Raw genomic sequence first — 17,267 nt, forward strand, 5'->3', positions numbered from 1 at the left:
TCCAAGTTAAGTTTGCCACTAAGAAAGAAAAATTACAAACTACTCACTTCATTTGAATTGATCACCCTCTACCCAGGAACTACAGAGTTTTTTCTTTCTTTCTTTCTTTCTTTTTTTTTTTGAGACGGAGTCTGGCTCTGTCGCCCAGGCTAGAGTGCAATGGCATGATCTCAGCTTACTGCAACCTCTGCCTCCCGGGTTTAAGTGATTCTCCTGCCTCAGCCTCCCGAGTAGCTGGGACTACAGGCGCACACCACCCATGCCCAGCTAATTTTTGTATTTTTAGTAGAGATGGGGTTTCACCATTTCGGCCAGGATGGTTTTGATCTCTTGACCTCGTGATCCGCCCACCTCGGCCTCCCAAAGTGCTGGGATTACAGTCGTGAGCCACCATGCCTGGCCTGAACAACAGAGTTTTTCAACGAATAAATCTGTATTCTTATTAATAATTGCAGGCATGACTGAGCAACAGTATATCAAGTAACTTTCAGATGCAGAAGAGACACTTTTTAGTGTCTCTAGTCCTTCTAACCTGACTGACAAGCTCAGACATTAAGAGAAACAGAGATCCTGGCTGGGCGTGTTGGCTCATGCCTGTAATATCAGCACTTTGAGAGGCCAAGGCAGGCAGATCTCTGCAGGCCAGGAGTTCAAAACCAGCGTGGCAAACATGGTGAAACCTGGTCTCTGCTAAAAATACAAAAATTAGCCGGGCATGGTGTTGCACGCCTGTAGTTCCAGCTACTTGGGGGGCTGAGGCAGGAGAATCGCTTGAACCCAGGAGGCAGAGGTTGCAGTGAGCCAAGGTCATGCCACTGCACTCCAGCTTGGATGACAGAGAGAGACTCAATCTCAAAGAAAAAAAAAAAAGTGAGAGAGACATAGAAATAGAGATCCTAATCCCAGAGGCAAAGGTGTTCTGTTTTATTGTATTTATACATAAAACAAAGGAATGACTTTAAGTTATCTATGCACCTGCTTTAATTCACTTTTTACTGGACACTCACACAAAAAGAAAGAGCATCATTCTGTTTTATGTTGTGCAGAATGTTAGTGGTGTTCAGCAGGAGAAAAATATGGCTCTTTTTTTGTTGATGTTCAATAATAAAGATCATAAAAAACATTAAATTGAACTCTGAAGTAGAGAAGGGATTCTACCCCAACATTTATAACACCTTAAAGAATACTTTGAAGAAGCAATTATTCTTTTCTCATTTTCACTAAATGCCAAAGGTTGCTGTTTCTGCAATTTGCAGTCAAGAGGAGATCCCTTTGAAATGTATAGAAATTCTATACTCGGAGCCACCACCACAGTCTTACGCCACCAACATGCTTGTAGAAAAATAACCTAGCAGATTTGTCATCTTTACTTCTTTCTTCAGGTATACTCATTAAAAAGTCAGGGAGTGTGGGCAGACTTTGCTAACAGTTTTATAATATTCTATAAGAGCTATATATTAATGCCGGAGGGTTCATTACCAATTCAGATTTTGTAGTCTGTAGAATTTCTGACAGTGCACTATTTAAAGATTCAAAAAAAAGACTGCCTTTTCTGCTAGTCACCTAATTTTCACTTAGATATCTGAAAGTAAACAGAACTATGTAGCAGGACGCATCCAGCAATACCTTTTTTTTTTTTTTTTTTTTTTTTTTGAGATGGAGTCTCGCTCCTGTCACACAGGCTGGAGTGCAGTGGTGCGATTTCAGCTCACTGCAACCTCCACCTCCTGGGTTCAAGAGATTCTCCTTCCTCAGCCTCCCGAGTAGCTGGGATTACAGGCACCTGCCACCACGCCCAGCTCATTATTTTTTGTATTTTTAGTAGAGACGGGGTTTCGCCATGTTGGCCAGGCTGGTCTCGAACTCCTGACCTCAGGTGATCCACCCGCCTTGGCCTCCCAAAGTGCTAGGATTACAGGCGCGAGCCACCGCGCCTGGCTGGCAATCCCATTTTTCGCAGAGCCAGTGCTCCAGAGGGCACTACCTACTACTCTGTTAGTGCCAATTGCGACATCTGCTGGTGAGTTCGGAACGGGATTGTTAAGCCCCAAATAGTGTAGAATCTGACACTCTTCTGTATTTAAAAAAATTTAAATATTTTTTCTTACAGTGAGGAAAAACAATGTTTTTATGACATCAGCTCTTGTGCAAAGTAGTGTTGATATAAAGAGTGCTGAACAAGGTATGTAGCTTCTATTTCAAGAACCTCAGAAATTGTATATTTTACCACCTATATTTTCATCTCCCTATATGTGTGCGTGTGTTGGGGGCATGGAGGTAGGTCAGAGTGACAAAACATGAAGAAATAATGCAAGTAAGCCAGGTTTCATGATCAAAATGAATAGTTATTGGGCAAAAGCTAGGCAGGGTGTGAATGTTGGGGAACTCAATGGTTATTTTGACTTGGATTAATTAACGCTAGTCCCTCATTTAAACATGACTTTAGAAAATAAGAATTATATTAGTTAAAAATAGGGAGTAAAGGAGTATTTCAGTAAAAATATATTTATCCTTTAATTCTATTCTTTTAAGGTCCTGTGAAACATTCTAAACATGTTATTAGACCTGCTATTTTGCAGCTACCTCAAGCTCGAAGTTGTGCAAAAGTAAGAAAAACATTTGGACACAAGGCACTGGAATCTTGCAAGACTAAAGAAAAAACAAATAATAAGGTGAGAAAGCCCAGGATAATGGAACTGACCTCAATCCCTCATCTTTCTTTTTGTAGGTTGTTTGGGGGCCCCATATCCAGAAACAGGAGTTGTCTGAGCTTTGTTTTGTTGTTGGGCTAGATAGCATAAAGCCCTTGGTAAACTTTTCAAAGTTGTACTCTGACATTGGAGAGTTGTAGTCTCACAAATCTGTGGTCTCTCTAAAGTTGTAAAGTTGAGTACTGGGTAGTGGAAATCTGGGGGTCTTGTGCCAGAGCAATGACCCTGTGTGAGAATGGGGACAGCAATGAGGGAGCCAGGGGCCAGAGTCAGTAGTCAAAAAAGAGGCAGGGATTTTCTCTACATCGCCAACTGGTCAACATTACAGTGTATCTTTGCCAGTTTAGGTCATACCAGAGGTTCATTTCAGAGCCATATTCCAGTATAACAGGAGCAGAGAACTCCCTATACAGTGTAGTTGGGAGGGTTTGGGAAGCCTCTAGAGACAGATAAGAATTCTAACTTCCAACTATGTAGTGTCTGAATCACTCTTTGTAGGCCTTTCTAAACAGACAGTAACTTACACAAGCCGTGCAGATATGGGTTTGGGGATATATTCAATTGCTGTAGTGCTACCTGTCTTCCAGCAGAAGCAGACACAGGAGGAATAGGACTCAAGATAGGTAGGTTGGAATTTGAGAGTTATTCCATCTTAGCCATTTGTTTCCAGCTGAACTACTGAGGATTGGTCACATAGTTTCGCTTTGTTTTCCCTTAGTGAACATAAGGACAGAAACACGGAAGTGTAAAAAAATACCAGATTGGTACTAATCTTGCCTCTGCTGCTATCTTTGTTTATCTAAACACAGCACCCATTCAACATCTTTTTATATCAGCAAAGTAAGGGACTTGAACTTGATCAGCACTTTCCAATATTTTTATATTCCTAAACTCTTTGTAAGATATGATTTGGAGAGATCCATTATGAATTTAAAAAATCATTTCATCATTTATGCATGCTATATAAGTAATTTTTAAGTAAAACATGTCTTCAATTTTAGATAAGTATATTATTGTTTTCACTTAAATATAATGTAATAATTATCACCATGTTACGTAATTCCTTACTTTTATTTAAGAAGTGAAGTGGCCGGGCATGGTGGCTCACTCTTTTAATCCTAGCACTTCGGGAGGCCGAGATGAGTGGATCTCTTGAGCTAAAACGTTCCAGACAAGCCTAGGCAATATAGTAAAACACTGTCTTTACAAAAAATACAAAAATTAGCTGGGCATGGTGGCATGTGCCTGTAGTCCTAGCTTGAGCCCGGGAAGTGGAGGTTGCAGTGAACCGAGATGGTACCAGCCTGGTGACAGAGCCAGACTGTCTCAAAAAAGAAAAGAGAAAAAAGAAGTGATGCATGGTGTTTAACTTGTTTTAAATTATGTAATAGAAAGTATAATATGTTGACTAATTTCTAAAAAGTTATATTGCATTTGATTTTAAAATGGCATGCACTATAAATATAGAGCAAGATTTTAATTACATGTTATGACATCAAAAATACATCAATATTTCTTTCTTGGCAGAATTTTTGTAAATATTGCATTGCATATTTAAAAATAAAATTTATTAATATATTTCTTCCATTTTCTTCTTAAATGATCCAAGCTTAAGAGAAAATTTCAAGCTATTGTTTATATTTATTTTTGAATAAATTATAAGGTCTAGGGAATAAACCTTATTTCCAGTTATTGAAAAGCCCTACTGTATATGCCCATCATTAAAAAGAAAATTTAATGCCCATCATTAAATTTTCCATTTATTGATCTTTGAAGATCCAGAGACACACTGTATATAAGATCCTATGTAAGAATTTTGACCAAATGAATGTAATTTAAAGATTTTGTGAAAACTATCTCTAGGTGGATTTTGTAGAACCATTATCTTTATATTTCTTATTATCTTGTATATCAAAATCAGATAAATTATTTTCATCCTATCATTAATCAATGGTTACTTACTATGTATAGATTAAACAATATATGCCTAAATAACTATTTTAACCAACATAGGAGTGAAAACTACCATTTTGGCTGAGAGATACATTATCTGAATGACTAGGTAATGAGCATGTACTTCGATCTTTGCCAACCATGGCACATGCTCTCTTGATACATATTTGTCAGTTGTCAAACTCTTGTTAAAAAAGAAAAAGTACTCAAAATTATTTTTATTAATTGAAATAAAAATTTAAGTGGAAACATAACCCATCTGGCTTTAAAAGACACAAACGCCCTGAAACATCTTTGCAAATTCCTGGTCGAGGAAGGAAGGTGTCCACAATACATTGTAAATACTAGATCAGATAATGTATAGGGTTCCTTCCAATTCTAAATTTCCTCACTCTTACATTTATATATTAATTCAGGTATTGTGCATACACATATGTACATAAGGCAAAGTAACTGGATGTTACTAGTTGAAAATTTCAAGATAAATAGATGAGTGGGGTTTTCTCTCACATTGGGTGACTAGGATGGTGACATTCTTAGGGTGTTTCCCAGGATTAAATAGTCCTGAAAGAGAGCTTTACTAATCCAGAAATGAGAATTAGCCCAATTTGACTAAAATGGCAAAAATAAACAAAACATGGTGGGATTTCTGAATATTACGATATTCCCGTATTAGACAGATCGCCACTGTATGTGACCTGGGCAAATTATTTAAGTTTTTTGTGTCAGTTTACTCACCTGTAAAATGTGGACAATAGAAGTACAAAGTGTTAGAGTTGTAAGGAGTAAATGAGATCGTACATAAAATGCTTAAGGCAGTACTTAAACATAGTAAGCTTTCAATATATTTAACTATAACTATTGTTTCCTTGTCTGATGGTCCTATAGTAAGGTAGTCTTTATAAACTTTTTGATGGATTTCTTTACTTTCAGATTTCTGAGGGAAATTCCTATTTGTTAAGTGAAAATTTATCAAGGGCTAGAATTTCAGTCCAGCTGTCTACTAACCAGCACTTTTTAGGTGCAACATCAGTAGGGTAAGTTAATGAGAAAATAGAAGCATTGTCCTTTCATTCTTGCATTCTTTCATTATTATAACCATTCATGGAAAATAATTTTCTGACCTTGTACGGATAAATTGCCAAGATTCCCATTTGAAAGGAGATTTTATAGGAAACACAAGTTTAAAATGTTTTTAAAAATATTTCTGATACTTAAATATTATCATATTAATACTGGATTGTCTTCATTGTTTCATTGACTTGGGTGAGAACTTTTTGAAAATGTATGGCTAAACTTTTATTTAGTTGGGCATAAATTATCTGATTAGTAGATTAGGCTCTCTTCTTCTCTCTCTAGCATTTTTTTCTTTTATTTTGGCATTATACATTATTTATTGGCATAGGTTAGATAAGCAACAAGGAAAGCAGTATAAATCTGCAATATTTATTAGTATTACTAGTGATGGATAAATGTTTGATCTGAGAGGTTAAAACTACCTGTGGATATAAACTGACTCACATGACTGGGCTCTGTCCAGGTGCGGGAGCAGGTGCCTTCTATGTGCATTGGGGATGCAATGCCGAACCCTGAGCACATCTGTCTACAAAGAGCGGGCTTCCAGTCTTCGAGTTTCTCATCATGAAAAACACTTTTAACATTAAAAAAAAGTTTCTGGGAGGCAAAAAATTTAAGCCAATGCACACTCAATTATAACAGACAGGGTTTCGCTTTTGCCCTGGAGATCTCTGGTTGCTAAAACATCAGCCACTTGAGGAAGAGAAGAGGGGAAATTAGATACTAGACAAGGTGTGTTGGAAAAGCAAAAGGGGTTGGGCAGCCCTCCTGGCTGACCACACAGCCAGTGCAGTGATGGGCATGAGGCAGTCAGGACTGGTCTCTGCCAATGCTGTAAGAGCTGGAAATTATTTTGACAATCACCTCTGGATGCCACTATCTGAATTTTTCCTTCATTTTTCATTAAATTCACACTAACAAAAGTGAGCAGTAAATTTGATTTACATAAATCTATTAAATTATCTGATTATTTCAAGGTTTACAATGGCTTTATCTATGTATTTAAAATAGTAAATGCTTATTTCTTTTTCTTAGATGTCAACCAAATGAAGATAAATGTTCTTTTAAAAGCTGCAGTTCCAATTTTGTTTTTGGAGAAAACATGGTAGAAAGAGTTTTGGTAAGATTTTGGTATATGTTTCTATTACTATATACAGAGCTGTCACTTTAAATTTCTAAAGGTAAATTAATTAAAAGTAATATTAAATTGAATTATACTTTTTAACTCCTGAGTTCAAACGCACATTTTCTTTCTTTAACTGGAAAGATTCTCCTGGGAAGCATGTCCTAGTTGTTAAAATAATAGAAACCCACAGAGGAAGGGAACTGTATAATTATAACATTATTACTGATGTGAAATATTAAATAGTTCTTTGACTTGTGTTAAACCAAAAGTACCCAAGGAAATCCCAGAATCATCTGCAATAGTTAGATAAGCTCAGTTGGTAATGATAGTTTAATAGTTTGTCGATTTCATCATTTTGTAACAAGATGCATTTAGAATTATTTGCCAGTTCGGTTTTTTTTTTTTTTTTTTTTTTTGAGACAGAGTCTCGCTCTGTCACCCAGGCTGGAGTGCAGTGGTCCGATCTCTGCTCACTGCAACCTCCGCCTCCTAGGTTCAAGTGATTCTCCTGCCTCAGCCTCCTGAGTAGCTGGGACTACAGGTGCGTGCCACCACACCTGGCTAATTTTTTTTTTTTTTTTTTTTTTTGTATTTTTAGTAGAGGTGGGGTTTCACTGTCTTAGCCAGGATGGTCTCGATCTCCTGACCTCGTCATCTGCCCACCTCAGCTTCCCAAAGTGCTGGGATTATAAGCTTGAGCCAATTTGTTCTTATCAGTTAACCACAACCCTAACTTCAAGCTCTTACATCAAAAAGCATTATTATAACTTTCTTTTGCTAGCTTTCAGAGAAAATTCATAGTGCTTTACTTGCCTAGGAGAATATACTTGCCTAGTGAAAACCCCTCACCGTTATTACCATCGTCCTTATTTAATGTTCAGCATCCTCTTGCAATGAGGTAACTGCTTCTCTGATCCCCACAGAACTCTGATCTACAGTGGAAAATTTTACAGAAAAGTGAAAGCTGTGGAAAACCATGCCTGTGGTTTTATCTGGTCCATCACATCTTCATACCTTTTCCAGCTTTCACTCAAGTCAGGAAAGTGGCTGAGATAGCTCGAACGTGCCTAGCTTGTCTCAGGGATACCAGTTACATGAAGAATCCCAAAGAAGCTGCAGAGATTTAAAAACCCATGTACGGATTTAGATTAATAAAAGAACCAACTCGTTAAGCCAGTTCATTACATTTTTTTTTTTTTTTTAAGATGGGGTCTTGCTCTTTCACCTAGGCTGGAGTGCAGTGGCACGATCGCGGCTCACTGCAACCTCTGTCTCCCTGGCTCAAGGGATCCTCCCACTTCAGCCTCCCGAGTAGGTGGGACCACAGGCACGTACCACTACACCTGGCTAACTTTTTGTATTTTTGGTAGAGACGGGGTTTCACCATGTTGCCAGGCTGGCCTCAAATTCCTGAGCTCAAGCGATCCACCCGCCTCAGGCTCCCTAAGTGCTGGGATTATAGGCATGAGCCACTGCGCCCAAACTCATTACAAAATTTTTAGGGCTTTCATATGTTAGTCATTTTAAAGGCTTAGTTTATTTAGGAACCCTTCTGTCATTCCCAAAATGAAGGTCAACTCACCAATCCTAGAGCTGTGACCTATGCCTTTGGATGTGAACCAAAATGGACCAGCCTCCATGGTGAATTTACAGGCAGTATATTTAGGCACATTTATTCCATATCATTTATTTCTAAGTTTGACACCAGATTAGCCACAGTGTCTGTAAAATGTCAGACAATGCTTTCCAAACCTCACAGGATCAACTTAACATTCAACTCAATTTACCAAACATGTACTGAGTTCTTACGGTATATAAAGCATTGATCTCAAATTTGGCTGCCTGTTAGAATCATTCTTTTAAGGATTTCCTATGCCTGGCCTCATTCCAGACCAATTAGCTCAGAATGCCTGTGGGTGAGGCCAGGTGTCAAGTGATTCCAATGTACAGGCAGGTTTGAAAACCACCTAAGTGGTTATGCAAGCTAAAGGAGACACTGTGCCCTAAAGGTGCTTATAATCTAATAAGAGCAGGCAGAGAGATACCTATACAAATAAACTATAGTCAGGACTACAGGTTTTGTTTGAGAAGGCACTTGTGCACATTTCCTGTGGGCGTTTTAAATGCTTAAAGGAACCTCAACTTATAAAGGCTTATAAAGGAACCTGAACTATCTCTTTAAGTTGGTAATATCTTAAGGATAACAGGAATTATAGAGATAATTTGTGTTTGTCCTCTAATCCTGTAAATTTTTGGCCTTGTGATTTGGGGGCCAAGATGCACTCTTGGCTTATTGGCTGACTATGTGTTTTTAGAGTGAGTCATTTAAACTTTCTGTGCCTCAGTTTCTATTTTCTTAAAATGGAAATAATTATACCCATCTCTACCAATTTTGAGGGAATATCTTGATGTCTAGTTAAGTAATGTGAAAGAATTTTCAGTTCATAAGGGAAAAAATATAAGCATAAGTTCTTAAGTATCATTGTTCCAGTTCTCTGTGTTTTGCAGAGGGCTACACATTATCACAAATGTCATGTCAATTAGTCTTTTTTTGTGCAGGCCTTGATTACAACAGACATACAGAGCCCCAAGTAGCCTTAAAAGCTACTGTTGGCAAAAATTGTCTGGGAGGAAAAGTTAGGATTTTTTCTAAAAAGATGTTCTCTGAGACATCTTGTGGGGGTCTCTGGATAACTTTTTTGTTTTTTTCCATAAAGTGGATAGCAAGAGTAAATTTCTGGGGATACTGAAATACCTTGGTATATGTTTCTATTACTATATACAGAGCTGTCACTTTAAATTTCTAATGGTAAATTAATTAAAAGTAATATTAAATTGAATTATACTTTTTAACTCCCGAGTTTAAAGGCACATTTTCTTTCTTTTCTTTCTTTTGTACCTCCTGGGCATCAGTTTAGTCTAGTGAGAGTGTGGAACATCTATTACCTTCTTTTGTGCCCTTAGACCTTTCCCATTGCCTCCGGGACTAGATCCCACCTGAAGTAGGCTGGTGGTAACTAGATTATGTTTTCTAGGATTAGAACTAAGGCTTTCTAACAATGGAGACGATTTCTCTGTTCAGCACACAGAAAGTCCAAAACAAAAACATACCAGCTAGGTTTGCTTGCTGTGTTGAAACGAAAAACGGAAGTGTCTTACTGCAAACATAGTAGGGATAAAATTAAAACTTTTATTAAATAAAATAATGCATCTTTTTCCGCACTCAGGGTACTCAAAAACTCACCCAGCCTCAACTTGAAAATGATTCATATGCCAAGGAAAATCCATTCAAATCCATTCCGAAATTTCCTGTCAACTTTTTAAGTTCAAGTAAGAATTCTTTCATTTGTAAAACATTAGATTCACCTAGTTTGTCTGCCGTTTTTTATTTATTAACATTAATATTTAATATAAGTAAAATTAATATTTACTATAAGATTTAAAAAACCAATAATCCAGTGTTTCAAATATTTTGGTAAAGATTAAAGCATATAAATATGATTATCTGATATATAAGCTTTAAAAATTTTTTGAGTTAATGCTATGGGGGAATTGATAAGGAGATTTTACACCAACTCAAGCAGTCTGAATTTTTAGAATCACTTACTACTAGAAGAAGCCAAGTAGATACATGTGGTAATAGGGGCAACAAAGAACTTTCACAGTAGAGAAAATGGGGACTTTTAAGTGTTTTTTCCCCATTTTCTCTTAGGAACAGACTCTATTAAAAATACTTCCCTAATTGAATCAGCTGCTGCATTCTCTTCCCAACCATCACGAAAATGCTTGCTGGAGAAAATTGATGTTATAACAGGGGAGGAAACAGAACATAATGTGTTAAAGGTCTGTATATCATGTTTTACTCTTTCTGGTAGCATTTACATACTTGGAATAAAGTTAACATGAGAAGAGGCATCTTTAAAAATACAGACAGAAGTATAGTTTTCATGGAGACTAAGTTGCTTAAATAAAAATGTTGGATGCTCTCAAAAATTGAACCAATAATTTATTTTCTTCTTGTGTTTGTATGTGTACCTGGCAGGAAAATGGGTTGTTAGGTTTACAACTATTCACATTAGTCCCTTAGAAATAAGACAGCCAAGTATCCTGCTTTAATACTTGCTTTTACAATTAGTGCTATTATTGTGATTAAATAATTCTACTTACACGTTTAACAATGTTGATAACTTGATTTCAGTCCAATAAGAATTTCGTTTTCCTTCTAAAAAAGTTTAGAATTTCATATAAAATTTAGCTTCCTTTAAAAAAGTTTAGAATTTCATGTAATTCAAGAATTTCACAGATACACACTACAGTATCACAGGATTTTAATGTTGAGTAGTATCACCATCAGCACAAGCACATGAAATGTAATTACTACAACTTTACCCTTTCCCAACAAGGCAGAAATTTCCCTTTGCCTTTCTCCATCTGCTTTTCTCTAAACTCTCTCCATTCCTCTCCACTTCCTCTATGATCTACAGACACTTTTATTTTAAGTGTGTCTCAAAGCATAACCCTTGGATTAGATTAATTCCAGTCTTATTGAAGTAATTGTTAGGGGTGAGGCTCCAGCATGCTATATTTTTAACAGGCTGTCTAGGTGATTCTTGTACACAGTAGTAATGATTGCAGTAGGGTAACCTGTGGTATCACATCCTACTTCTCCACGTTATCATGCTGTCTTTAAAAATATTGAAGCATGCAAATGGTTCAAAGATTCTTTTACTTTCAAATAACATTATATAGCTCAAATAATTAATATAAAAGTTGATGTATATATAGACATAGTGTTAAAAAATCAGAAAGTATGTATGGCATTCTACCATTGACAGAAAAAAAAGAGGGGGAACATTTATATGTATTGGCATGTATGTATGTACAAATATCTCTGGAAAGATAAACAAAATATTTACACCAGTGGTTACTTGTTGCAGGGGTGGAAATTGGTAGATGGGAAATAAAAGCTGGGGGCCCTTTTCACTTTGTATGTCTTTTTACTTTTTGATGTTTGAACTATCCGAAAGTTATATGTTTCTAAATGTTAAATATATTTTAAAAGCTGGTTTATAAATCATTAACAAAGATTATTTTGGTAAAAGACCAGACACATATAAACGTGTCATAACATAGGAAATAATTTACTTTGAAAAAATTTTCTATATATTTGACATTTTAAAAAATTGTCATTTAGATAAACTGCAAGCTTTTCATATTCAACAAAACAACACAATCCTGGATTGAAAGGGGCAGAGGAACGTTGAGACTGAATGACACAGCAAGCACTGACTGTGGAACATTACAGTCAAGACTAAGTAAGGAATCCTTTTGTAAAGCAAGCCATAATTTGTCAGGATTTCTCCTGTGTACTCATAATAATATAGGTACACATCATTTTCTGGAGATGTGCTATAAAATACACCAAAAAATCAGACTATTGAAAATATTTCTATAGGAGCTTCCCATTTCAAGTAGGCTCTCCTGTTAGACTGCATGGGCTCCAGTTCTGGCTCCAGCAGTGACTAACTAGTGACCTTGATAAGTTTTTAAATCTCTTTCTCTACTCTACTTATATCAATTTAAAATGGGAATAACTGTAGTTCATGACTTATTGAGTGACTGAGAGATTTCAATGAGATAAAGCATGTAAAGCACTTATATCAGAGCCAAGCACACACCTAAATAGTAATCTTATTATTATTTGAAAGAATATGATGCAAATAATTTTGTGAAGTGAAAAGATCTTCTAAAAGAAAATGCTTGTCCCATAATTTATCCTTGGCATCCCAGACATGGGATGGGGGTCGGGATGAAGGATTAGTCTCTAAGGAAAGAGATTAGTTCTAAGGTGTGCAGTTATTAAATCCTGCAGGCACAGTGATGTTCAGAAGCTGGAGCCAGTCAAACCTAAAAATACAAGAGAGCTAGCATTCAAAATAACGCAATGGGCATTGTTCAGAGGTCCAAACTGAAAGAGAGCACAGGGAGAGATCTGGGCAGGATGAATGGATTTATTGGTCAATTTTGAGAGGTCAAGACTTTGGAGGAGACCACAGGTAGACACTGGATCAAAGAATAAGGTTATTTGTTGAGTTTTGGATATCAAACTCAAGAAATGGTTAAGAGATATAATTCAGATTAAAAGGACAGAAAGTGTCTTCAGTTCTGTAACTGGCACACAGATTTCTAAATCACCCAACCAAGTAATAGTCCCAAGGCAGGTCCAAGTTATTTACTACTCTGGTTTGATTCCACTGCCTGCCAAAGAAAAAAAAATATCCCCAAAGAAAAACAAAAAACAAAAAACAAACCCCAAAAGAAACTTTCTTTTTATTATGCAGGTAATACACATTCATTGTAAAAAACAGAAAGCATGGACTGAAAAAAATTTTTTTAAAGTCACTTAAAGGCCTATCTTCCTGAGATAACATCTATTAACAGAATATATTTTTCTGGCCTTTGTTTTCTGTATATATAGATGTACACATAGATTGTAAAAGTTCTGATTCATGGTGTTTATTTTGCTTTGTAGCCTAATTTTTTCTTTTACATATTACACCATGATTTTCCCACATCAATAAATTTATTTTTGCAGTATTCTTAATGGGTTCATAATATTCTCTTGAATGACTACACCACAATTTATTTAACTAATTCCATTTTTTGGACACTTAAGGTTTTTGTTTTGGTTTTCTTCATTGTAGACAATTCGTGGACAAATATTCTTCAGACCATCAGTTCTTAAAAGGAGTTCTAAAATTTTAACCACTTTTAAATATTACAGCAAAAAAAGTGTAATTTCAGCATTTAAGATAAAAAAGTTCTCCCAACATAATAAAGTACGATTTGAAAATCAAGTTTTAATCTAGTCAAATCACAAGTTAGTATTGAATCTACAGTCTGAAAAACAACTACAAGATTTATTTTGCTTTTGAAAATGGTAAATTCCTCTGTGTCAACTGTTCTGTGGCCTGATGTAGTCACCTTCCTATTTTAGTTATGCGCAATCAAGGCAGTCTAAGGCTGATCCTCAACAGCAAACTCTGGGCCCAAATGAAGATTCAAAGAGCAAACCACAAAAATGTACGAATAACAGCTACTGATTTAGAAGACTATAGCATCAAAATATTTTTAATTCAGGTAAGTGAGAAATTTCAGTGATAGAAGATTATCCTACTAAATTAATAGACGTCTGCAATTACTAATTTGTTTTTTCATTAGGTATAATAATCTGTACCATTGGCAAAAACTCAGCCATTCATTATGTCTGTTTATAGCATAAGACATAAATTTTATGTGAAATTCAGAAATTAACACCAAAGTCTATGTAATCAATTGGTACTCATTCCAAGACATTTGTGTGATACATGCCATCAAATCTCTACCCTTTACTTTACTATTGAAATTTTGTGAACAATCTTACTGTTACCAAAGTGACTATTGTCAGGAATGGTTCCCAGGAAGAGGTTAGCAGACTTTGAAGCCTAATGGTTATCCTGCAAGCTGAGATTGAAAAAAGCCTTTAGGTCACCGGAAAAGAACCAGTGGGAAATGGAAAAACACAGAGCTAGCAAGTTAAAACAACCAGTCCAACAGCAAATTCCAATTCTGGACATGAGTAAATCTCCAAGGTAACAGGATGGGAGCACAGCTTTAGCTGTTCCTGGCAGAGGAATACTTGACCTCAAATACAAGATCCAGACCCAAGAGAGCTGGCAAGAATAAAGCTTAAAAAAACAAAACAAAACGAAACGCAAAAACAAAACCACAACCTCCCCCCCCAAAAAACTGGATTTCCCCATGGACTGACTGGAGAAGACTGATTACCCAAGTTCAGGCAGAAGGTGACAATACAAATAAATTGGCTTCCATGTAGTAATATGGAAAAAAACCTGGCAGGTGCCTGTGATGAAAAACCAAAGTTTATTAGCTACCAGTAAGTGTACTGTTAGGTGTAAGTGATATTGAGCATTAAAATGTTCTGGTAAGATGATGTACAAACCCCGTTTACCACTTAAGGTATTAATACTCTTGCCAGTCTTCTGGGCCAGATTCCCCCTTGGTTTTAGGTGGGTAAAGTAGTATGCCAGAGACTGAGCCTGTTAAACATGACTAGATTCCATCTTCAGAGATGGTCACTATTAATATTTTGGTCTTCTATTTTAGTATACACATACAATTGTGTGTAAGAATATACATACATATATGTAGCATAGTGTACATACCGTATAACCTTCGGGAAAGCTACTTAGCCTTCTTTAAACTGATTTTATTCATCTGCAAAATGATGGTAACAATAGTACATTTTATTTATACATTTTATTATTGGCTTTAGAAAAGCTGCTGAGATTAAATAGCTAATATGACTGTGAAATACACGTTATTTTACTTATCAATGTTAATGAGTGTCTTCATGACATTAGTTTATTCTTCAAAAATTGTTTCAGTAGGTGAAATAATTCTATTCTATTATGGACCATAATTTATTCCATTAATCCCACTAATGCGAATGATAAAACCTGGGATTCAACTTTCAGCCAATTTGCTGACTGGCAACTCAGACAAGTCATTTTACCCTTCTGAGCCATAATTTCCTCATTCATAAAGGGAAGAGGGAAACAAGCATATATTTGATACCTGTGCTGCTTATATTTTGCTAATATAAATGAAATTAATAACCCACAGTTTTACTGAAGGAATTGAAAAAAATAATATTTTAACAGTAAATGTTATGCCAACTTTATTGTTACCATCGTTTTTATATTTTCATATGAATAACAACCATTAAAATAGCATAGGAAAATACTGAAAAGCAAGAACTTCTGCTGTATTTATGGTACAATACCATAGACTGCTCTAATGAGCTCAGCATATCCACAAAGCTATGTAGTTTGGAGGAATGTCCAAGCAAAGTGATGGACAGGAAATGGAAGTCTTTATTCTCTGCCATCCTACAATTTTCTATAGTGTAAAATAGTGAAAGAGGGATGGTCTTAACTAATTTAAATACAAATAGAAATTTTATATAACAAAATTTCACTGTCTAAATTCAAAATGTGTACATTGGGATTGCTTATAAAAGTATACATTTTAGAATGCAATTTGGTTCAAGATTGTCTTTTTAATGCTTAATTTTTAGGGTTGTTAGCACCTATGTACACTGTAGATTTATGCCATGTAATTCCTTCCTTATTAGTAGTGAAAGATTAAAAATATGTAAAATGTAGCTAACATAGTAATGATTTTCTTAACAATTTAATGTTCCTCATGCAGGCCAGTGCCCAAGATACAGCATATTTGTATGCAGCAATACATCATCGTCTTGTTGCACTTCAAAGCTTCAATAAGCAGAGAGATGTCAATCAAGCTGAAAGCCTGTCAGAAACAGCCCAACAATTGAACTGCGAAAGCTGTGATGAGAATGAGGATGATTTCATCCAAGTCACTAAAAATGGATCAGGTAAATAGCTTTTGTTTTGTTAGTTCAGAGGTTTAAAAAAGAATTCTTAAGCACGATCCTAATATATTAGGTAGATTTTTTAACAAGTGGAACTGCTCTGTTTAAAGTTAGTGGTGGCTAGAGCCTTAGTTGTTTGGATCTGAGGAGTGGGTTTGAAAATCACTGTCTTCTATAAGTGGTCTTCATTTTATCAAGTCAGCTTCATGGTGATGCCTATGTCATTTGCTTATAAACTGCATAAAAAACTATTACATTGCTACCCTGAAATTAACCCTTCATTTTTATTTCTCTTCACTTATTTTCATTTTATTATTGGCTATACTAGGAAGAATTATAAATACATATAATAAGCCCACTTGGTAAACTTGGCTTGATACCCTGAAAATTCGTTTATTCCCTTTTTAGAATTTGACTGCTTGTAAGAATAACTAGATTGTACAAATACTATTTTCAAGGACCTATTTTATCTAGGGGAAAAAGTACTATTTCTTTTATTGTATCAGGATTCACAAATAAAGTAAGGTTGAAGTGGAACCAGTGATAAACAGATTGTTAGGTTTTAGTGCTTATCTTGATATGTGGATTTAAAACTAATATTCGTACTTCTCTTTGGAGAAAAACAATGTCAAACATAGTAAGCTCAACTTTGTTATACTGATGTAATTATTCCAATAAAAGTCATCCAAGCGTTTTCACTAACAGTTTCACTTAGTCCTGAATTCTGTTTTACAGAGGACTGAGTAATACAATTACAATGATAGTGTGGTAACAAGCATTTTTTTCAACTCTTAATCATTTTGAAATATTAAAGCTGCTTTAATCATATGTAATTTAAGAATCTATCAAAGAACGTACATGACTGGATGAAATATCTTCCTTTGCTTAATATTAAAGCTATAATCAAAAGGAAAAATACACAAAACATGCAGATCAGTATTAT

General features: G+C 35.6%; 1 protein-coding gene across 7 annotated transcripts in view; it reads left to right on the forward strand.

Moving 5' to 3' along the window:
• The window catches only part of RANBP3L (RAN binding protein 3 like), a 55,053-nt gene that overhangs the window by 34,314 nt on the left and 3,472 nt on the right, over nucleotides 1-17,267 (forward strand). For 5 of the 7 annotated variants that reach the window (XM_001147154.7, XM_003310747.6, XM_009449276.5 and 2 more), the window contains 9 exons: nucleotides 2,111-2,182; nucleotides 2,533-2,672; nucleotides 5,598-5,701; nucleotides 6,777-6,861; nucleotides 10,095-10,197; nucleotides 10,580-10,710; nucleotides 12,062-12,182; nucleotides 13,865-14,007; nucleotides 16,141-16,327. In XM_001147154.7, the coding sequence (XP_001147154.2) occupies nucleotides 2,111-2,182; nucleotides 2,533-2,672; nucleotides 5,598-5,701; nucleotides 6,777-6,861; nucleotides 10,095-10,197; nucleotides 10,580-10,710; nucleotides 12,062-12,182; nucleotides 13,865-14,007; nucleotides 16,141-16,327 (1,086 nt within the window). The remainder of the gene's footprint in view (nucleotides 1-2,110; nucleotides 2,183-2,532; nucleotides 2,673-5,597; nucleotides 5,702-6,776; nucleotides 6,862-10,094; nucleotides 10,198-10,579; nucleotides 10,711-12,061; nucleotides 12,183-13,864; nucleotides 14,008-16,140; nucleotides 16,328-17,267) is intronic. The other 2 variants (XM_009449278.5, XM_009449279.5) reach the window with 2 other exon arrangements.

Source organism: Pan troglodytes, chromosome 4 (assembly GCF_028858775.2).
Source record: "Pan troglodytes isolate AG18354 chromosome 4, NHGRI_mPanTro3-v2.0_pri, whole genome shotgun sequence".
In the NCBI taxonomy this organism is placed as follows: Eukaryota; Metazoa; Chordata; class Mammalia; order Primates; family Hominidae; genus Pan; species Pan troglodytes.